This window comes from Mixophyes fleayi, chromosome 5, assembly GCF_038048845.1.
Source record: "Mixophyes fleayi isolate aMixFle1 chromosome 5, aMixFle1.hap1, whole genome shotgun sequence".
Taxonomy (NCBI): Eukaryota; Metazoa; Chordata; class Amphibia; order Anura; family Limnodynastidae; genus Mixophyes; species Mixophyes fleayi.
In genome coordinates this window covers 53,338,976-53,362,642 of record NC_134406.1, presented here as the reverse complement: position 1 = coordinate 53,362,642, position 23,667 = coordinate 53,338,976, and the positions used below count along the sequence as shown (strand labels likewise).

The window sequence follows — 23,667 nt, the reverse complement described above, 5'->3', positions numbered from 1 at the left end:
AGCCCGTTCTCCCCTCTGCCCTAAACTTATCTTTGCTGTAAATGTGTTTATTATTCACAGCGTGTAATAAGGAATAAACTATGAGAGCTAAATGTTGTATTGCAAATTATGTGTAGTGTTTGTTGTTTTAGAAGAAACTCCTCTGCAGGGGAGCCATTAAAAACACCATTGAATTTCATTAGAATTTGGAATGTTTTTTCTAGACACCCCTAGAGCAGACATTGGAATTCTCTTGGCTTATGGAATACATCTCATTATTTTAAAAGAATAATGTATAAAGGACTTCATTAAAAAAAATAAAAAGCGTACAACTGTTATTAAAATATATCACTTATAATCCTAAGTAGAGCTGTCTATGATGCTTTTAGATTTGTAAAAATAAAATGCATTTGGTCCGTGATGGGCAACCTGATACAATTCAAGGGTTACATACGTGGCCCTCTAACCTTCAACGGGTTGTCCTCAATCTCAGTAATAAATAAAGTTTTACACACACCTCCTACTCTCTATTACTCTGATCCCTTCTTTATTCCTTTACCTCTCTCCACATTCAGCCACCTCTAAAAGTAAAAAAAAAATTCTAAAATGTAAAAAAAATTACATCCATGCTCCCACATGCTCTCAGACCTCCAATTATAAAGTGCCCTTTATACCCCCACAAGCCACTGAGATCTGTAACTAACCCCAAAATGCCCCACATGTCCTCAGACCCCACATGTACACCAAAACTCATTTCAGACTTCTCCACATGCCACAAACACCCACACCTCCACATGCCCCTAATCACTCTTAACTGGAAGAGTACCAGTAATCTGGGGCTTTCTGGGAAGGGAGGACATCAGCCCCCCGGACCGGTCCCCTAGTGGTCTAACTTGGGCTGGGTCACTGGACTACCTGCATTTTTTTTCTTGAAAATGTTCCTAATAGGCTCCTGAGCTGAGTCTCGACCCCCAGGCTAGAATTTGCCAGGCAGCCCCTGATAAGTAATTGCCAGTAATTGACAACAAGTAGTTACTAATTAACTCTCCAGTTACAGATAAAGTCTTAGTTTAATGTGAAAGCCAGTAATAAAGATCAATAAACTCTACTTCAAAAAAAGAGAGGAACAATTTCCAAGGTAAGAAGGAATTCAGGATCAAAACAAGGTATGATCTTCCAAAAGAGGGACACTTGGTATGTATTGCAATGACCAACATTTACTAACCTGTGCAACACTTGCACAGTGCACCCCACGGGTTATTTTTTCACAAAATTTCAATGGAATGAGTCAACCAGCACAATTTGGCACATGATATGGGGAAGAAAAATATGCTATGTTGCCCATATTGGCATTCCCCACTGACATGCAGCATGAATGTGGTTCATCTAAGAGGACTCAACGCATCATACACCCAGTGCAAATAGCAACGCATTTCACCATTTGTTTTCAATAAATGTGCTCTGCTTGTAAATAGACTAATGTAACCATGTGTTCCACAGTCAGCTGTTTGTGTTTAAACACACAGCTCAATTTCAGATTATGTAATGTCACCTGAATAGCCTTCCATACTTCTGGAGTAATGTTCTGTTGACACAAGACATAGTTTGACGTTTTTTGGGTGCTGTTATCTATGACGAAAAAAATAAACACTGGAAGTCACACACAAAGGGCAAGTTTTCCAACAAAAAATACCGCTTTGGACCCACTGTGCCACTCCGTTTCTGCAAATATGCCTAGATTTCCCCTGGAACACAAAATTACCACATTTGCAAAACAATAGAAGTATGCAGGGAGGTGGTTTTGGTCAGTGTGGAGGCTCTGTCACTAAGTACGGAAGAGGTGCATGTGTAATAAACATAATATATAACAGGCAGTATGTCCCTCAGATACTCAACTAGCCCAGTACTATACAACTTGGACTGGTTACCACTATAACAATGATATGTGAGCATAGGTAAGCTGAGGGGCTTGTGGTCTCCCTGATATAGTAGAAATCACCCAATGTACTGTAATGCTGGGGCTTTTTGATGACTTGTTGAGCACAATGCTCATTTATGGAAATGATGTATTTATTTATTTTGCATAGTGCGCTGTGCACAGAGACTGTCTTTATTACAGAGGCTGATTGTGCCTGCAAAGGCGCTTCTCCACATGTGTTAGCTATAAGAATAGGCCTTTGGTGAAGCAGTGACTTTCTAGGTGCACCCCAAGCAGTATAAAAAAAAGCATCACACAGACACACACACACGCACAAACGTGACACGTGTAAGAAAAAAAACGCCCCATGGTCCCGTCATTCTCATGATTTATTAAAGCCATAAATGATGTTAAATCACGCAGCATATTACATAAAAATGAGCAGCACTATTCAGATTAAAGGGGTTGTAATGAAGGGGTAGGAGTTTGGGCATTGATATGATGTTTACAGTAGATCTCCTTTCCAATTCTTGACACATACAGGTGGACAAGAGACTATTTGTTAATTTATGGCGACGGCTGTTTTTCTATCGACACCTATCTCGGTGATAGGAAATCACCATCTTCCATAATTTATTATTTCGTCAAGGCTGCTGAGAGATACTAAACTGGTCATACTGTCTAGATGATTCACGTGCGCACAGTGGAGCGGAAAGCCAAGATTTGGGTTTTCAGTCCCACTAATTATAAACTGTAAAGGGCTTAATTTGGAGATAAGACCAACTGCATAAAATAATCACACTAACAGTGTACAGAAGAATTTAGAGTTTCTGAGTGTCTGAGGTCTCTGTCTCTTGTTGTGGCAGTACGATCAGCTAGTCCACAATGTTTATTCTAAAACAACCTTCAACTGTTACTAATTGAAGAGATTTGACATGGAGAAATGGGCCAGAACTCCTATACAGTGATGCGCGGATCCGGTTATCAGCTGTAGGAAGTGTTGTAGATATTGATGCACCAGGAGATGCAAACCGTTACTAAATCTAAGTACAGTTATTACGTCACACAGTCTCATGGCACGTTGACTCAAAAAAATAAATGGAGCCCAAAACGTTTGGTGCTATTTGCTCATACTACCATTGTATTCATCCATAGAAAGTATTTGAAGGTCTGAAAATTTGGAAAATATGCAAAAACTTAAATACAGAAGGGAGGCAATTTATTTCCATAGTTGACAGAATTTTATGTTTAGCACCTTGGTATTGGGCAGATGAGTTTAAAAACAAAACACACGGTGCAGTCTTGGTGAACTACAATTCCAATCATGACCTGTTAACTGGTGTAATTTAATATATATTAAACCCTCTTTGGTAATATTAACTGATAAATATAACAGGAATAGACAACTGAGATTTGCATCCTACATACAAAATAAGACAAATTTAACTGTCTAGTTGAACAATATTGAAAAATACGGACATTTCCAGAGACAAATAGTTAACACCTGGGACTGTGTACAAATAAGGGATGTTGTTGCCAACTGTACTGTTCGTAAACATGGTTCTACATGTGCCACCTATTGCTTCATTTCTTGTTGTTGTTGTAGGTAATGGTGAATGTGAAAATGGAAACTGTAAATGCTTTAATGGCTGGGAAGGTGATCGATGTCAATGCTCCTCATCAAAGAAACACTGTATGGACCCTTATGGACTTGTATGCAGTGGGAGGGGAACCTGCACATGTGGCAAATGCGAGTGCACTGATGACAAAAGCTTTGGCCCTTTGTGTCAATACTGCTCTGGATGTAGCAATACCTGCACAGACAACTGGTACGTTGTGTATTATCAACTGCTTTTACAATGAAGACACTGCTATCCTGACCATTCAAGACGTAACCTTATGCTAGATAACAAAAAAATCATGCTCATATGTATACATATCACAGTAATCATTGAGTTCTGCTTTGTCAAGTACAGAGCAATTTGCGAAATTACAATGGAAAGCTAAAAAAACAAAAACCTATTAGCTTTAGACACTTGAAATTGTCTGAAAACCATGAATGAGATTAATGATGTTTCCCATTCAGTTCAAAGGCCAATCATCATCATCATCAACATATATATTTAAATAGCACCAGCAGATTCCGTAGCGCTTTACAATTGTGAACAAACAGTAATAAAACAATACTGGGTAATACATACATACAGAGAGGTAAAAGGGCCCTGCTCGCAAGCTTACAATCTATGGGACAGTGGTTTAATACACAAGGGTAAGTGCTACATCATTTTGAATATTTGCCCAGCTAGAATGCAAAGGTTACAAAGTATTTAGTGGGCTGTATGCTCAGTCTCACAACTATGTTGGTCAGAGGGTTGTTGTCTTGTGTTAGCTGTGTAGAGGGTGGTAATAGGGTAACATAGGGAGATTTAGAGGGTGGTAGAGGAATACTATAAGTTTGTCTGAAGAGGTGGGTTTTCAGAGATAGCTTGAAGGTTTGAAGGCTAGAGGAAAGTCTTGTGGTGCGAGGGAGTGAATTCCATATAGTGGGTGCAGCCCTGAAAAAAGTCCTGTAACCCAGAATGGGAGGAAGTGATGAGAGTAGAAGAGAGATGCAGATCTTGTGCAGAACAGAGGTGTCGAGTTGGAAGATATTTTGAGACAAGTGAGGAGATGTATGTTGGTGCAATTTTGTCGATGGCCTTGTATGTTAGTAGAAGAATTGTTTATTGGATTTGTTGAAAAACAAACAACAAATGTAGAGACTGACAGAGTGACTCAGCAGATGTAAAACGATTTGCAAGGACAATCAATCTAGCCGCTGCGTCCAAAATAGATTGTAGGGGCTCGAGCCTGATTTTGGGAAGACCAGTAAGGAGGGAATTACAATAATCGATGCGGGGATGATGAGTGCATGAATTAAAGTTTTTGCAGTGTCTTGTGTGAGATATGGTCGTATTCTGGAAATGTTTTTTAGATGTATGCTGCATGATGTAAATATAGAGTTGATGTGGGGAACAAAGGATAGTTGCGAGTCAAGGATTACACCTAGGCAGCGAGCGTGCGGGGTGGGATTTATGGTCATGTTGTCAGCAGAAATAGAATTGTCAGGAAGTAAGCTTCTATTGTTGGGTGGGAATATTATTAATTCTGTTTTTGAAAGATTGAGTTTGAGTAGACGTAGAAATACATTGCTGATTGAAATTAATAGCAAAATGCTCTGTTAAGTAAGTAAATAAATAAGGTGAAATACTATTGTGAAAATGCCAGAAAGCCTAGTCAGCCATTGACTGCTTGCACATATTGGTGCTTGTGGAACTACAAGCACCAGCATGTCCTGTCAGTCTGGGCACGGTAGTATTTCCTTCCTTTTTTACAAGTCCCATTGCTTTTAATGTAGTTAAGGTCAGTGCCTGTTCAGCTCATCAAAAGTGGCCAACAGGTAAGCATTGCTTGTGATTGGCTGAGCCTTTTCCCATTAATTTCTATGGACAATACACTTTAATTGGCTTTCTGCTCTAATTTGCCTGTTCAAATTATTAGAAAAATCAGCAATTTTGCTCAGCAAAGTAAAATCCTGCAAGCTCTTGAATTGAAAATAAATAGATGTTTAATAGATCGTAGAGTTTTAGGGATTGATTAACAATTTATTATTGCAATTTTAACTTAATTCTGCATTTAAGAGAAATGCATGTATGTGCCTTGCAAAATTTGGAGCACATGCATGACAATCGGCAGTCCTGGGGCATTTCTGGGTACTGTGGTATAGACACAATGAGGCGCCTTTGTAAGGTCAAAATGTGCAAAAAATAGATTTTCTTTTCTGGAACAATATATTTAATTGAACTGGCCGGAGTGTAGATTGGGTATATATAAAGGCATTCTGGGTTTTACATAGTGCTACAGGGCCAGAAACCTACACCACCTGGGAGGTGGCAGAAAGTACTACTTCTTTAGCAGTAGTTTTAAATAGGTCATTTGCTCTATGGAAGTACACTGCAAACAAGGCACAATTTACATAGGTATGTGCAGGTTCTGTAAGTCAATATAGATGGATAGTAGGGAGTCACATGAGATTCCTAGATAGACCATTTTGGCACTCAGTGTTAATGTGAGCTGACCCATATATAAATACTACATTCTGTTTGATGACTTTAATTTACTGGGTATACTTTCTCTCATAACTTTTACTAAATTCTTTCCTTTATCTTTCTGTGCTTCTTATTATAGGTTTTATATCAACAGGCAGAATTCTGAATGGACTTTGGATATGACACAACTCAGCTCTGCTGTGTATTGGATAAATGTGTAACCAAATATTAGCTATGTGTCGTATCCAGACAACAATGCCTGTTGATATAAAGATATAACTCAAAATCTCAGGTGGACACCAGAAAGATATCTTTCTTTTCTATTACTGCCTTCTGCCTACGGTGGGCCTGACTCATTAAGGAAAGTAAGGCAAAAAAATTAGTAAGTTTTTTCCTGGACAAAACCATGTTACAATGCAAAGGGTGCCTATTAGTTTATCATTTTGCACATATGTTAAATACTGGCTGTTTTTTCATATAGCACACAAATACTTGATAGCTTTATTATTATTACACTGAAATTTAAAGTTGATCTAGGACATGTTCTTCCCCAACTATAAATCTGTCCCCACATTTTAAATTTATCTCCCCCTCCAATGCAACATGGTTTTGCCAAGGTGCAAAGTTGCTAATTTTTTTTTGCTTTACTTTCATTAATAAATCAGGCCTGGTATGTTTTGTGATTTAACAAATATTTGCCCAATTCTCTTTATTTTTCCCATAAACACTGTGCCTTTTATGTTTTTCTCATTTGATTAAACATGCTAGAAATGTATCCTGTTTGCTTATAAACTGAAGCCTGACTGCAGCAAATCACCAGCTCCATCTGTTTATACAGCTACTCCCTTCAATCCAGCATGCAGAAAATGTTTTTGTAGTACTAAGCAAAGCTTGTACGGTTCATGTCCCTTACAGAAAATGAAACCACTGTTTATGCAGAGTTACTTCTATTTTATCTTCTCCATAAATTGTGGTATCTATTATACAGCCACACATCACTGGTTTACAGGAACATGTTTTCTAGATGAGTATTGTATATCATTTTTTTCTCTCCCAATGCTGACTTTGCTTTTTGCAAAATATTTTATTTTGTTCTAATGTACCTCTTCCCTGGGATTTTTACTAAACATGCAGTTGTTCAAATTAAGGATTTCCACTCAATCAATGAGGGAATTGGGGGAATTGCAAGTGATGATGTGAGGCAGTTTTGGGAGGAAGAAATTGTGACTGGAGAGGGTGCATTGAGCACAGGGTTATGTGGGTGTGAGGAACTATGATAACTAGAAGCACAGAGAGAATGGGGGTGTATCTATGATAGCTGAGAACACAGGGGATATGTGGGTTTGAGGAACTATGTTAGGGAGAACGGGGGGGTGGGGATCTATGATAGCTGGGAATACGGGATATGTGGGTGTGAGGAACTATGATAGGGAGAACGGGGGGCGGGGGATCTATGATAGCTGGGAACACAGGGGGTATGGGGGTGTGAGGAACTATGATAGCTAAAAGCACAGAGAGAACGGGGCTGAGGATCTATGATAGCTGGGAACACAGGGGGTATGGGGGTGTGAGGAACTATGATAGGGAGAACAGGGAGCGTGGGATCTATGATAGCTGGGAATACGGAATATGTGGGTGTGAGGAACTATGATAACTAGAAGCACAGAGAGAACAGGGGGGGATCTATGATAGCTGGGAACACAGGGGGTATGGGGGTGTGAGGAACTATGATAGCTAAAAGCACAGAGAGAACGGGGCTGAGGATCTATGATAGCTGGGAACACAGGGGGTATGGGGGTGTGAGGAACTATGATAGGGAGAACGGGGGGCGGGGGATCTATGATAGCTGGGAATACGGAATATGTGGGTGTGAGGAACTATGATAGCTAAAAGCACAGAGAGAATGGGGGGGAAGAAGAACTATGATAGCTGAGAACACAGGAGATATGTGGATGTGAGGAACTGTGATAACTAGAAGAACAGGGAGAACGGGGGATGAGGATCTATAATAACTGGGAACACAGGGGATATGTGGATGTGAGGAACTATAAAACTATAATAGCTAGAAACACAGGGAGAATGGGGGTGTCTATGATAGCTGGGAACACATGTGATATGTTGATGTGAGGAACTATAGCTAGAAGCACACGGAGAATTGGGGGGTCTATGATAGCTGGGAACACAGGTGATTTATTGGTTTGAGGAACTATAGTAGCTAGAAGCACAGGGAGAATGGGGGAGGGGGTCTATGATAGCTGGAAACACAGGTATATGTGAATGTGAGGAACTATAATAGCTAGAAGCACAGGGAGAACGAGGGGGTTCATTTATAACTGGGAGCACAGAGGGTGAAGGGGCGGAGGAGAAACTACAATAGCTGCAAGCACATGGGGTATGGAAGGGGTAGGAACTATGATAACTGGGAACAAATGGGGTACGGAGGAAGGGAGAACTATTATAACTGGGAGCACAAAGGGTTAAAGAGGGAGGAGGATGAACTAGAATAGCTAGGAGCACAGGAGATAGAGGGGGCAGGGAGGACCTTTGGTAGCTAGGAGCACAGGGGATACAGGGGTGGGGAGGAACTTTGATAGCTAGGATTACTGGAGATACGGAGGGGGGGTAGGAAACTATGATACCTGGGAGCACAGGGACTACATGGAGGGGAGAAACTTTATTATGGAGTTTAGGAGGTGGCGGATTGGGAACATAAAGCGGCCCTGGAAAAAAATCTGGAAGTGGCCTCATGTGGGCGGGACCAAATCAAGTGTAGGCAGGGCAAACACAAAAAGAGGCGGGATTAATACAAAGTTGATTATGCCATCAAAAGGCTGAATATTGCTAGACTGCCCATTACATACCACCGTTGTCCCAACATTCCCACTCATGGGACTGAGCCCTAATTCAGGTCTGTGCCGCTGAGACATATTCATGTTTATTTAATAACATATTGCAGAGGAACTGCCAATATAGAAAAACACAGTTGGCAGACTGTCCTGCTCTCTCCTACCTGTTCTTGTTGCTTTCCCTACCTGTGGTTGCTGGTGTCTCTTGATCAGTTGCCACTTGTCTGGATCCTGGAATGCTGGGGGCCCTATTTGGGAAAAAAATAAGTACATGAAATATATAAAACTCCAACAAGCTCCGGTGTTAAATCAAAAGCACCCACATTTAATAAATAGGCTTACCTCCAGCCCCAGCATTAAAATGCTAGAATTCACATTTAATAAATAAACCTATTTCCCTCCAAACAGCCCCAGCAATAAATTAACAGCATTTACATTTAATAAATATAACCATTTCCCATGACCGTGCTGGCATTAAATAATTCATATTTAATAAATAGCCCTCTTCCCAAACTGAGCCCCACATTCAATAGCCCCAAACCACCCCACCATTAAATTACAGGTCCTGTCACCTCACCTTAAATCAATAGACTCCACTAATAAATTAAATAGCACCCACCATTAAATAATTTGCTCCAACTTGCAGTCCACCTTTAAATTACTAGCCTACCTCCCACCCAAATTAAAGTAGAGAATGTCCACAGCTCCAGCAATAAATCAATAGCATTTATGTTTAATAAACCTATTTCCCGCAAAAATCACTGGCATCAAATAAATCAAATTCAATTTAATAAATAGACCTCATTCTTCCCAAACTCACCCCCACATTCAATTAATAGCCCCCAAACCATCCCTTCTTAAATAGTCCCCGCTATTAAATTAAATTGCCCCACCATCACTCCACAATAGCACCCATTAATTAGCCACCACCTACCTTACACCCATATTACAATGCCACAAGCCCCCTTTGCCAAAACACTACAATGCCACAAGCCCCCTTTGCCAAAACCCTACAATGCCACAAGCCCCCTTTGCCAAAACACTACATTGCCACAAGCCCCCCCTGCAGCCTTCACACACACACACACACACACACACACACACACACATTGTCCTCAGCCCCCCCCTGCTGCCTACACGCACACACACACATTGTCAACAGCCCCCCTCCTGCCTTCACACACACAGTCATCAGCCCCCCCTGCTGCCTACACACATTGTCCTCAGCCCCCCCCTGCTGCCTACACACATGTTCATCAGCCCCCCCCTGCTGCCTACACACACACACATTGTCAGCAGCCCTCCGCCCTGCTGCCTTCACACATACACCTTGCAATCAGCCCCCCTGCTGCCTTCATTCACACACACACACACACACACACATTGCCATCAGCCCTGCCTCCGCTCACATATACACTCACAGGAATCGCCCCCACTCCGCTCACACACACACTAGAATCAGCACCCCGCCGCTGCGCACATACACTCACAGGAATCGGCCCCCCTCCACTCACACACACTGAAATCAGCACCCCGCCACTGCGCTCCGCTTACTTACCTTTAAGTCGCTTCCAAGCTGCGCTTCTCTGCTCACATGGGACGGCACCTGTCACATGGTGCGCGTCCCATGTGATATCCACTTCTTGTCGGATAGGCCACAGGGGGGGAGCGACAGGTCTCAGGATATAAAAAAAAAAATCAAAGGAAAAAAAACAAAACGGACAGACGGCCTCATTAGGTCATCGGCCTACCGGTAAAGTTCCCGGTAAGGCCTATGACCAATCCGCCCCTGAGTTTAGGGTATGATGGATGTGGTACTATGACTGCTAATATTGCAGGGAGAATGAGAGGATGAGGAACCGAGACAACTGGAACTATGGACTGAGGTTTAGGGGCAAAAATATTGGTAGAAACTAGCAACTAGTCGGACGTGATAAGACACAAAATTATAATTGGCATGTTCTGAAAACAAAAGGCACCATTTATATACATAGAATAAACATACATATTTGTAAACATTATGTTTATATAGTAGGTGTTCACTAGATATGGTATAATGAACCCCCTACTGTAAAGTATAGGGGTATCAGAACACCGAGTGCTTCTATACAGATCATGGAACTTCAAGGTCACTCCTAATATTCAGAATAATTTACTAAAAGATCTACCTTATTCCTTTTGTAATGTTAAAAAGGCAGAAATAGTAAAGTAGCAAACTGACAGACATGCAGAGATACACACTGAAACACAATGCCACCTCTGAAGCACACATGCACAAATATTTTTAGAATGCAAAGTTTGTTTTTATTTCCTTTTAAACATTAATATTTTAATATTAACATTAATACCCTGCCCACCGCTACCCTCATGCCTCTCTGTAAAGAGATGCGTCTGGGCACAGATGTTCTCACTAGTACAGGCAGCATGCGGTGTCTTTTCCATCTCAGAGCTGTTGCAGAAATACTCTGACAGCTCTGAGACAGAAATCAGCAGCAACAGCTTTTAGAGAATTTAACTGGGGAGGACACAAAATGTATGATCACTGCATTCTGGGGTGAGAAAGTGACGTTTATACATATATGTATAATTATATTTATTTATATTATTTAGTATTTACAGAAAAATATATCGTAAGAATATTAAATATCATCTTAATAGCCCCATGTGTAACACTTAAGTTTGTGTACTTGCAAATTTAAAACTCTCAGTTGACTAACAGAATCACAGCAAAACATATGTGCTATTTACGTAACGGTGAATGGCAATGAGTAAATATTAGCTTAGAACAAGTTCCTAGTTTTATTTTGAGGTTTACAGTCGACTGACATGCATGAACAAAATCCGATTCAAATGATCAGATGTGATATATTGTTTGTCTAATTCACAGGAATTGTGAGCACTCTCATGGCTCATTAAATGGATCTGTCAATCCAATTAATCCATTCAAACCCAAATGTAACACACTGGTGTACTATATAGATCAGACCTCAGGTAAGTTATTTTATATTTTGGAAAGTGCTTAACCATGTAACTTGCATAACAAACTGTACTTAAAAATGTCATATTTGATTAAAAATTGTGTTCTGTTCTATGAATATTTTAACATTTCTTTGGTCTTCAAGTCCTTTACATAATGCATAAGTATACGCTTCTGTTGTGTAGTGGTCAGGATGCGGATAGAAATACCAGCAGTAACATCCAAAACAGGTTTTATTCAGCATGAATATCTCCTTTTACCAGAAGCAGACAAGAAGTAACTCTCTATTCATAAGTGCTCAATATTCTTTTTCATATCACCACCTAGTGTCATAAACTAGTAATACACCATCGCTTCTCATGAAATTGAAACTAGGTCTTTCCTGACCATAATTTATTTTTGACTATTGGACACAGTTCAATGAGGATAGTGGAAATAATTTTCAGGTGCTGTTTTCTTATTTTATTCTTGGTACACCAGTGTATTATTGTGCAACAATGAAGTACAGCCATTTACCATGCTGTAGCTGTTCTGGAAGAACTAACGAAAACCCCCCTTCTCCTCAAAGACTTTTTCCTTATTATTGGTAGGCTAAAGTACCGGTAAATGGAGAAAGTGCTAGAGGCTTCAGCTCATTCCCATGTTAAAGTCAAGTAATGCTATTCTGAGATGGCGTTACTTTGCTGCGAAAGTTTTGCAGCTTAATAAATTGCCTAATTATGCTGTCAACTCGGTCAGCGCCAGTAAATGGGTTAAGGCTGGAGAAATCTCTGATCTATCCAGCATTAACCCTTTATTAACTAAGAAACGTCGGTGAAAGAGACTATTGTCTGCGAGTAGGCCAGCGTTTTGGCTCTTTACTGCTTGTTAAATAGACCCTAAGAATGCTGCTGACACATTTATAAAGACTGATAAAAAGGATAAATGTGATGAAACTTGTATCAACCAATCAGGTTCTGTCATTTTTAGCACAGTTTAGAGAATATAAGTAAACAATGATTGGTTGCTAAGGGTAACAGCCTCTGTACCAGTTTAAATGGTCCCTTAATGCATTTAATACGGGTATCTTTTTAGTTTATGTGGAGAACTAGCACAGTCGATGGGATCTTTTTTTTTACTTTCATGCTTTGAGGGACTTATTTCATGCAGGGACCAATTAACTATTGCTAATATGTAATTAGATATATATCTTTAGATGAAATTAATCTATAGGCAATTACTGCACCTATCTAATAATTATACTATGTACACATGAACCTAGATTACATTTTATTTATAAAAGAGCTAATTTTATACATGTAATAGAATCTGAGGTGACTTTAAAAATCTATAATTTTTCAGTAAGGGTGCATTCCTTATAATACACACAATTTCCTAATTATTTATAGGAGTTCATACATATGTTACCATTACCATGTTTTTTAGATAAATTAAAATTCCACATAGAGAAAAGTAGATACATGTGACCACATCTTAAATTGAGTTAAGGCGTGTAAACTCATATATGTGCATTTGGGATTGTTATGAGATGTTTTTCCATACTTACTGATTTTTTAGGCCTTAGTGGATTTTTTAGGTCTAAGTGGCCCTTTATGTAAACCCGTACTTGCTAGGAATTGCTCAGTGATGTTTCTGACATGCCCTGTGACAGTGAGAAAATAAAGCAAGCTGTGTTTACCTGCTCTTTAACTTCAAGACAGTTGGGTAGCCTAAGAAATGATTATGTCTAGATGAATTCCAGACCACAATGTACCCACTTCAAAGTTACAGAAGGTCATCACCAACTGCAAGGTCAGGCAGTCTGATAAACTGAGAGTCTAGTAATTTGTAGCCTTACAACAACACAATTTTTCATGATCCCAAATATGTTAAGGTTATCAAAAGGTCTTGTGGTATCAGCCAGACTGTGCCTCCTTCGGTTTATTAACAACATACTATTGTGTTTAGGAAGTCAGGGGAATTAGAAGAAGTAATTATAGTCTTACAAGTCGATGACTGATAACTTGCAGCCTTCCAGTATCTCTTAAGAGACTAGTTCTAGTAGGCACAATTAAGCACTACTGAGCTACCTAGTGAAAGATCTGTGGAGAATGAAATATATCAGCAGTACTTTCTCTGGAAATATTTACATCTCCTCCACACAGGGCCGGTGCTAGGGTCCGTGGCGCCCTAGGCACATTTTCAAAATTGGTGCCCCCCCCCCACGGAACATTTTTAAAATCGGCGCCCCCACCCTGCACTTACAAAATAGTGTGTAAGTGTGCAGGGTGGGGGGCCAACTTTGAAAATGTGCGTCTTTTCTTACCTGCTTCTAACTTGCCTCCTCTCTGATCCGTCTGCTCCCCTCCACTCACTTACACTGTCGGGCCGTGATGATGATGTCACGCCCGACAGTCAGTCAGTGAGTGGAGAAGAGACAGAGCAGAGAGGCGGCGGTGGTGAGCAATAGTCCCTCCCCCCCCTCCCTGTGGATGTATCTGAAGCTGTGCGGCGGCCGTGAAAGGTATGGTCAGCGGTCGCCGCACAGTTTTAAAGAAATTTTTAATCTGTGGCGCCCTCCAGAGCCCGGCGCCCTAGGCAACTGCCTAACCTTGCCTAATGGGAGCACCGGGCCTGCCTCCACACATCTTTATAATATTCTCATGATGTACTTTTTTTTTGCTATTTGCTAAAAAATGTAAATGTGCAATAATTCAGAAAAAAATCAGTAATTAGCTTTGATCATTGCACTGTAAAATAGACAATGAATGTCTGACTGGTTGCTATGGTACTGCTTACATTGTTAGTAAATGATCACAATTTGTTTCAATTTATTTACTGCCAGAATAAAATTTGGGGTACTTTGTTGTTGGTTTTTTTTTTGGGGGGGGGGGGCAGGGGTCATTAAACTAATAATAAAAGATAGACTTTTGAGTCAAATGCAACTGTATTACAGGAATATTTTATGACTTTTTTCAGATGATACTTTTTTGTGCAATTTATTGCTAGTATAAAGCTTTGTTGATGTTGTTCTTTTTACTTCATAAAAATACTTGTTTGTCAAAAAGAATCCAATTACTGTATGGGTGTTCTGTAAGGGTTAATACCATCACCTATTTACTACACACTCTAGGACAGTGGTGCCCAAACTCAGTCCTCAGGAGCTGCCAACAGCTCATATTTTCAGGATTTTTTTAATCATGCACAGATGAGTTAATCTGTTTGTCTGGGTCAGTAATTATCCCACCTGTTTCTACAGACAGAAATCCTGAAAACATGACATGACACCTGTGTGTGAGCACCTATGCCCTAGGACATGGGTTGTCAAGGTTTACTATTACAAATGTATTTGGTGGGAAAAATTAAAATAAGCTTGATGTCATACGGTGTGGTGTCTGGAGTATCAGAGAGGCTGAGCCACAGGAAAGCACTAGAGGGCTAACTCATGGTACTATTGGAGAGCCCAAATCTAGTGTTAATTAATTATTCAGGGCATTCAATTCTGGCCCTGTTGCAGGGTGAGGTTGAGCAACATATAAAGTAGGGGTTAACCTTAATGGAAATATGGGATAGCTCCGCCCATTCCTCACAAGGGGTGGCCCTATGCCCTTCATAAGGCCCAGTATAGATTTGATTATTAAGAGGAGGGAGTGTAGAATTGCAGTAAATACCACTTATATTGTATATAGTCCATTTACTCCCGTCCTTCTCACTCCTGTTGGTTTGCCTGCATTTGGGTTTAATAAAGCTGTGAATGGGGTGACTTTCTCCACCCCATTAGCTTTGTATAGTTTACATATGCAGAAATACAGACTTCCTAATTTACCTTTTTCACACCTGCAATGTTTAATGTTGTCCTAGAATGGGTGGATGTGTAAAAGTGTGCAGTGATTGTCTTTATTTCTATGTTATGCTTCATTCTACATGCATTGTCCTATCTGCAGCTTTGTATGCATCACTGACAACCTTCAAGGGAGCTTTTACAAAAAAAACAATCTTCCGCAACATTTCCTTGAGTCATGATAATGTCATGGTTCTTTTGCTATCTTTCCGCCAGTACATTGTTGTGTCTAACATAAAAGTAACAATGTTTAGAAGAAATGACTTGTCATTGTTAACAGTCTGCACCTTCTTTCCCCCAGAATGCTTCTCAGACCCTCGGATCCTAAAGATATTTTTTATCATCTTCACCACAACATTCTTTCTTGGTTTTATCTCTGTGCTTATGATTAGATACATTAGTCTGCAATGCAGTAACAACAGTAAAACCTCTTCATCTGAATATAAGGTGTCTACATCAATGAAGGTAAGTATTTACATCAAATCTAGGTTTAGTTTATATAGTTTTGTACTTTGTCTTTTTTTTAAGACAAAATAATGATAGTGTCATCTTTTCCCCAAAGGATAAAAATGGTTTGCACAATGTATACACAAGGACTGTAACTTATACACGTGAAAAGCCAGAAGACATTAACATCAGCATTGGGAAAATGGCAGTACATGAAGCTTTCAAGTACAAGTTTTAAGAAAGGAATATGTCTATCCTAGATGATCCTCATCCCACGGTGTGCTTTGGTTTCAGTGACAAGTTTGCATTTTGCTATAGAAGTCTTTCAAAATGAATGATGTCACGTAACTGGGAGGAGCCAACAGACAAACCTTTAAGGTGGACACAATAGATGGTTATTCTCTGAGCGGAATACACATGAAAAGAAGGATTGTGACATTCTGGAAGTAATGTCATGCAACTATCAATTCACACCACACTGTTATTTTTGTCACTTATGTGATTTGGTTGTTAGATTTGGGAACTGGCATGTGAGAATTCTCAACTACGTAGTGATTGTTTTTAATATTTTAGCTGCTCTAACAGATTCAAGTGCATTACTACTGTATGGTACAAGGTTTGAATGTAGCACTTTATTTTATTTGTATTGACTTTTTACTTTTTTTTTTTGTTGTTTTTTGTTTTTTTTAAAGCAAAGCACTGATTACACTTTAGCGAGAATTTATGTGCACTCGATGGAAAGGTTTGGTACCTTTTTTGGTATGTCATGAAAAAATAACTTTAGGGTGCTTAAATTTAGACATTGATAAGTGAAACTGCAACTTCAGTAGAAAAAAAAACACTATTGGTGAGTTTATACATATATATATGTATTTCAGCTCAAGGGTTCAATATTCAACCACTTCATAATGACATTATTGAAATATGACAAATAGATTTAGATACTATTTCTATAAATATTACAAAAATACATAACATACTGACATGTAAAGTTGTAAAAATGTTTGTTGAGAACAGGTTAGGCCAGTGTTGGCTAACCTGTGACAGTCCAGGTGTTGTGAAACTACAAGTCCCAGCATGCTTTGCCAATATGTAGCAGCTTATTACTGGAAGGGTATGCTGGGACTTGTAGTTTCATAACACCTGGAGTGTCATAGGTTAGGTTAGGTTAACAAATGGTTAGATGATCCTGTATATGTATGATTACATAAATCTTCATTTTTTTTTTGCCTAACCCCCTGAAGAATTGAAACTTCCCAGTTTGGTAATCACATTTGTAGCCATGTTAGGTACAGAATTGGTCATTCATTGATTTGGTCAACAACCATATTTTCCTGGTTTGTGTGGCTAGTTTAAGACTGACAAATTGGGCTTTAAGAGGAGATAGAGATAAGACTAAAACTACACATCATTGATGAATGGTAATCTGTGGAAACAGAATTAGTAACACTTTTATAGAAACTAGGTAATGCCTGATAACAACAATATTGTGATACATTATCTCTTAATATTTCAGACTAATACAAAGGGAAACTTTAAAATATAGAGATAGTGTTCCTTTATAGCTTTGCCAATGCCTACAGACATCTATATCAGTGTACATTAGCTTGATGTTAAATTAGACTTTATTTATTGGATTATCTTTGGTCTCCCAGGAAAAACTACTTCTGGATACTAAAACAAAGTTGTAAAGCAAGTCATGCAGATGGATACTGTTTACATTGGAGCATTATTGCGGACAAATCCAAAATTCCAGAGTGTGGGTTTTATAGCAGTAATCACCGGGGACAGGTTAAGGATTTCTTAGAGTTTAAATAGCAGTTTGTCTTGTGATGAATAATCATACTATGTAGGCTTCAGCTAATCAGTAAAGTAATTATTCGTTTTGCCTAGTCAATTTTAAAACAGCAATTTTCCCACCTGCTGCAATAACTCATTACATTCTACATAAGGATAGGTTACAAAACCAAAATTAACCATAAATAGCTTTTGTGAATACAGAATCTTCAGTATGCTATTTATTGTTTTAGGTGATAAAATTGAGAACACAACTCAATTATAATTCAACAAAATTACAATACAAGACTATGATGTGACAGGGACATTATGTGTATGATTGGAGGACCACAAAGTTATCATCTGTGTATGTTTTGCATTTTTCTCTAATATGGAGACACTGGTCAGTTGATTCCTAGTTGGATTGAAATAATTCAGCAACTTGATGACAGAAAAAAGAGTCCTGGCCAAATTAGTGGCATTTTCATTGCAGAAATACACGTGCCAAGTATTTAACCAAAAACAGATTTGTTAACTTTGTTTAAATGGGGATATTTATTCATTGTTCTTCTAGCCATTGTGGATTATACTCAGGGACAGTAATAATGGCTCTTATTTTGTCTGTTTTTCTAAATTCTATTTTTCCTTGATTTATAAAACAAAATATACCTCTTCCTCTTTAGAGTACCCATCATGATAATACCCCCCCCCCCATGCTGTTTTAAGAAGTTGTATTGATTATTCTGAATTTTCAAACTGCAATACAATACCTAGAAATGTATACATTAATTCATTTAAAGTGATTTAAAATATATACTGCTGATGAGGGACCTAGGCTTCGGTGTACATGGCCTGTCAACGAATATAGGTAGAAAAATGATTAGCAATAAGTGCCCTAAATAATAATTTTAGTGCCTAGTAACATATTTGTCACTTTCACACGTCTACAAAACAAGATTTAAAATGTTCAGCTTCTCTACAACACAATGGGTATCTGGTTTCCTAATGTAGCAATATTATTTTAACAAAGTACATCACTGACAATAATGCTGGCTAGGATTTCCATTGTAGTGGACAAGAAGGGAGGGGTTCGTAAGAGCCCAGACTTCTATCGCTCCAAGCTGAGTTGATACACGTCAGCTGAAATCTCCAGGAGAAATGCTTATCATTGTAATATAAAAATGCTATTATCAGATCGGGAAAACTAATGAAATTAAGAGTGAAATTATATTTTAAACATTTGTTCCATTTCAAGTTAAATATTTGAAATATCTGTTCTTAGGGGGGAGTTAACACAACTGTTTTATTGAGTTTTTGAAAGCAAGGGAGTAACATAGAGAAAATCAATAGATCATACTTACCAACTTTAGAAAGTTGGTTTCCGGGAGCCTGCCAGGGGAGGTGGGTGTAATGGGGGGCGGGGCTACAAAATGTGCATCATTCTGGACCTGCCCCCGTGACGTAATGACGCAAACGCGTCATTTGACAGCGGGGTTGGGGGTCGGGGCCAATCGCCTCAATTCACCGGGAATCGCGGCATTTGGGACCTAATTCTGCCTAAGTGCGGCACTTCCTAGTGAAGTGGGCAGATCTGGGAGATTGCCACACTCTCCCGGGAGTCCGTGAGACTCTCGCAAAATGCAGGAGTCTCCCGGACATTCCGGGAGAGTTGGCAAGTATGCAATGGATACATTGATGCAGATATGCGGATAAGAAAAACACATTATAAGGATGGGCTTAGACAAGGTATACGTTTTTATACTCTGTTTATTACATTTGATAGATTCTATATACAGTAGCCATTGTTGTAGTGATCACTTTGACGATAAACGCTTCTCATTCTTTGGCATGTACTTTGTCCTCCATCAATAGGCCATGGCTCATACTGTCCAAATATAATGTATTGTCTGCTTGATAATACACATAGAATGTTTGATTATCAGAGTAGCAAAGTTATTTATTGGATAGATTAATATGCAGACATCTATGACATGCATTATATTTGAAAATCACTGATTAGCGCAATATAATATATATTGATTTAGAGAGGGCAAACCATTCACCATCATTTTGTTCTATAGATTTCTTTGTGATTTTTATATATATATATATATATATATATATATATATAAATATATATATATATATATATATATATATATATATAAAAGATGAAAGAGGAGGCACACAATAGTGTAGTACAGTATATTATTGGAGCCAAACAAGAATCCTGGATTCTTGTTTGGCTCCAATAATATACTGTACTACACTATTGTGCGCCTCCTCTTTCATCTTTTCTAGATTTTTTCCTGCTACACCGCTTGGTTCAGAGGATTGGCAGCCGCCCGCACAGGGGAAGTGTGACATAAGAAGGAACCAGTTCAAGTTATTGGACTTTATTAATATTGTACTGGTGTAGTATCCTAGCACCATCTGTATCTATTTTGTTTATTATATATATATATATATATATATATATATATATATATATATATATATATATATATATATATATATATATAATCTTTGAAGTTTACCTGCAGAGCAAAATGGGACTTGCACTGCTGTCTGTTAAGTGAAACCAGTGAACGTGTGAAAGGGTTGGATGAGCTCTATCTAGCACTCTCATGATCAATATTGTGTTGTGCAGTGGGGGATGAGGTCCTGGTGAGGAGTTAGTTCTTATAACTGACTATGCTATTTAGAAAATAGCGAGGTTCATCAAATCAAGAAGCATCTTAACAACCGTTTATTTTTATACTTGAATATATAAATAAATAGTCAGATAGACATGTGCTCTGTCATTTGTATATTATAAATGGCATTAATTTGTTTGTTTGCATTTGGTGACTCTTGAACTGAACACTACAAATATTGCAGCCAATTAGTAAGAAGTTGAAATGCATCTGTGGAACTAATTATGCCAATTATGTGTTAGATGTTTCATCTACAGAAAAGCTTTTTTTATTGCTGTGTAGTCTAACTTAATATGTGGCCTGATGCTGTCTTGGAGAATTGTGCACTATGCTAAATTACTCATGCAATATGTGAAATTATTGTGTCTTCATGGAACGAACCATTAATCAGCAATTGTAGGACGTCTTCTAAGTATCATATAAAAGGCTACGGTCATGTTGTCATATATTGCTAGTGCAATTAAAGTGCACATGCTACCTGCACACAATGCAGCCAGGTTATGAGCTAGACCAGTACTCACAAACGTACAGGTTAATTCACTAATTGCATCATGAAGCATGGAGTGGATAATTATAGGTGCATTACATAAATAGTGGTCCATCAACAGCTTATTTAGTAGTTAAACTGGTTTCCCTATACTCCTATTGTTCCAACTCTGTCCTTTCCATGTTGGACTAGACCGTTCTGGACATTTGTTTCCTTCCCAGAGGTCCATGCACTTGGTGGGCCAGTAGTCCTGCTCCGGTCTGAATTGTGCCTTTTGACTCCAATATATAAATGTACTATGTTTTGTTAACTACAACATGTTTTGGTAATTCTCCTGTATGTGATCCAAAGCAATACTTCTAGTCTTATATATCAGTCATTCTTATTGTCCGTGAAGTAAAGTGCATGACCCTTCCCAATAATATCTAATAGTGGTGTATAAACATGTCACAGCACCCACACAGTGTCTGCCCACCAAATCATACAGTCCCACACTGATGTAGGACCATGTCACGAGGTCAGCTGGTAAGCATAGCTTCTCACACAGATACTTTTCTAACCGGGAAAGAGATTGTTTACTGCTGTTAGCAGTAAACAACCTTAGGATAACCCAACAATCGCACTGTGAATAAAAGCTCAGCTTGGCCGGTCTGCAGTGGCTATGTGATTTAATTGCTGCCATGCCAATGTGAATAGTAGTACTGTAACATGAAAAAGCAGGGATTTCTTTTTATCTGCATATTTACGTTATTGTTTAATTGAATTTTCTAAAATTGATCCACCGTTCTTGGTGCTGTGTGAGGACAGGAAGAAATGATCCCTTTCATTCCAAATAGTAGACAGCAAGTCAGGAAGCCGAGATGGTCTGACAAGACAGATGGAATTCCTAGTGGGTGACAAATTCTTATATCTGGTCTGTGTTAAAGTCATTTCTCACAAAGAAGACTATACAGTAATCAAGTCAGTGGTATAGCAGAATGTTCTTATCAACTAACTTCAAATCTGTTTAATCTATGTGCTACAGAAAAAAAAATAGTTTGGGGAATACAAAGTGGCCAAAAACATTGTTTAAATTTGTGCATATCTGCTTTAATCATTGTTTTCATTACAACATTCCTTCTCTGAATTATAGGGTAACAGACAATGAATACATCGGTGTCACCAATCAGAAACAGACATTCATTTTGCCGAGTGACAGAAAAATGACAACTATTTATTTGGAGTTGAGAAAATATTTGCTTTTTAATTGAATCAGTTGTTGCTCTCTCTACAATGATGCCAGTAAATTTGGATTTATTTATTTTTAGAACAGTTGGGATGTAGGAAAATAAGTAGGATTTTCCAAATGGAAATAAAAAAGCAAAACACACTTGTGAAACTAAATAAGAAAAAGATATAATCTGTGTTAATTTGACAATATAGCCATAGACTCTGACATACTGACCTTGTCTACAGCTAATGCAGTTATTTATACATTTTATCAACATTACTCATGGAGTCATAAAGTAAATACGATTAATATTTAGAGCCGAAATGCAAATTTGGAATACCAAATTAAATCCCTAAAATTCATCTTTGTCATGTGGATAGTTTTACATTTTTAGTACAGTTTTGGTTTGGCTGCAGACTTAATTTTTGACAGTAGTTGGCGCCGTTTTTGAATTGTCATAAAAAAATTACAGTTTATTACTTTTTTGAAGACTTATTGTTAGAAGTGAATTATGAGTTAAATCCTATTTTTTACTGTTGTGTAAAAGTGAACTTTTAACCAATTTAGTTCCAAAAAGATCATTATTGTTTTATGATGGCATCTTTTTTTAGTATGTTTGTTTTGCCGCTTTATGCTTTTGCTGTCTTTGGGGGAAGGGGTGTCTGTGAATTTCTTTTCTCATTTCTTTATGAATGGCAAAATACCTGTCAACATCTACAACTAGCCAAGATATTATTGTTTCCGTCAGTATATATGTATGACACATATAGCAGTAAAGAAGGTACCCAAAATGTAAACTTTATAGTTTGAGTAATATGTGATATGGCTGAAGCAGGCTTACATATCAATGACATGCCTTGCTAAAGGTCCTATGTTTAATTTACCCATGGTATAGCTTTCTATGTTCTTCTTTTAACATATGACTTGTATTTCAGGAACCAGCTTATGTATTCTTTGGGTAGACCATTCATTTTCAGAGGATAACCAATTTTCTAAATCAGATGACTGTTTTCTTGTGTTGAGTTGCAAGTCATGAAAACTTGTATTTGTTAATTTAATCTAGTTACAGCATAACTTAATTTGAATACAGTGGTTCCAGTACTTTTTTTTTAACATGACATAGGGAGTTCCAGAGTGGGGAAATGTTGTGGATCTGAAAGCTAGTCACTGCTGTTGTGTTGATTAGGAGTTAGAACAGCAAATCCGATCTTCTGATAAGCAAATAGCATAGGTCAAATATAATTATGGGGTTTAGCTTCAGCTTCTTTCCCAGCAGTTTACAGTTTGTATAATTATAAGGGGGACATTTGGAGGTCACAGTAACTAGTAGTCAAATAAGTTATCTTAGGTAATAAAGTTTCACTGAATTTTGGAAAATAAAACATGCACTTTCCACTTCCTGATGGGGATTAAACTGGACCGG

General features: G+C 38.4%; 1 protein-coding gene across 1 annotated transcript in view; it reads left to right on the top strand.

Moving 5' to 3' along the window:
- The window catches only part of ITGB8 (integrin subunit beta 8), a 128,236-nt gene extending 108,290 nt beyond the window's left edge, over window positions 1–19,946 (top strand). Inside the window, exons 11-14 of the mRNA XM_075212207.1 lie at window positions 3,504–3,726; window positions 11,719–11,822; window positions 15,930–16,093; window positions 16,191–19,946. Coding sequence (XP_075068308.1) covers window positions 3,504–3,726; window positions 11,719–11,822; window positions 15,930–16,093; window positions 16,191–16,313 — 614 coding nt within the window. The 3' untranslated portion in view covers window positions 16,314–19,946. The remainder of the gene's footprint in view (window positions 1–3,503; window positions 3,727–11,718; window positions 11,823–15,929; window positions 16,094–16,190) is intronic.
- The last annotated feature ends 3,721 nt before the right edge of the window (window positions 19,947–23,667 follow it).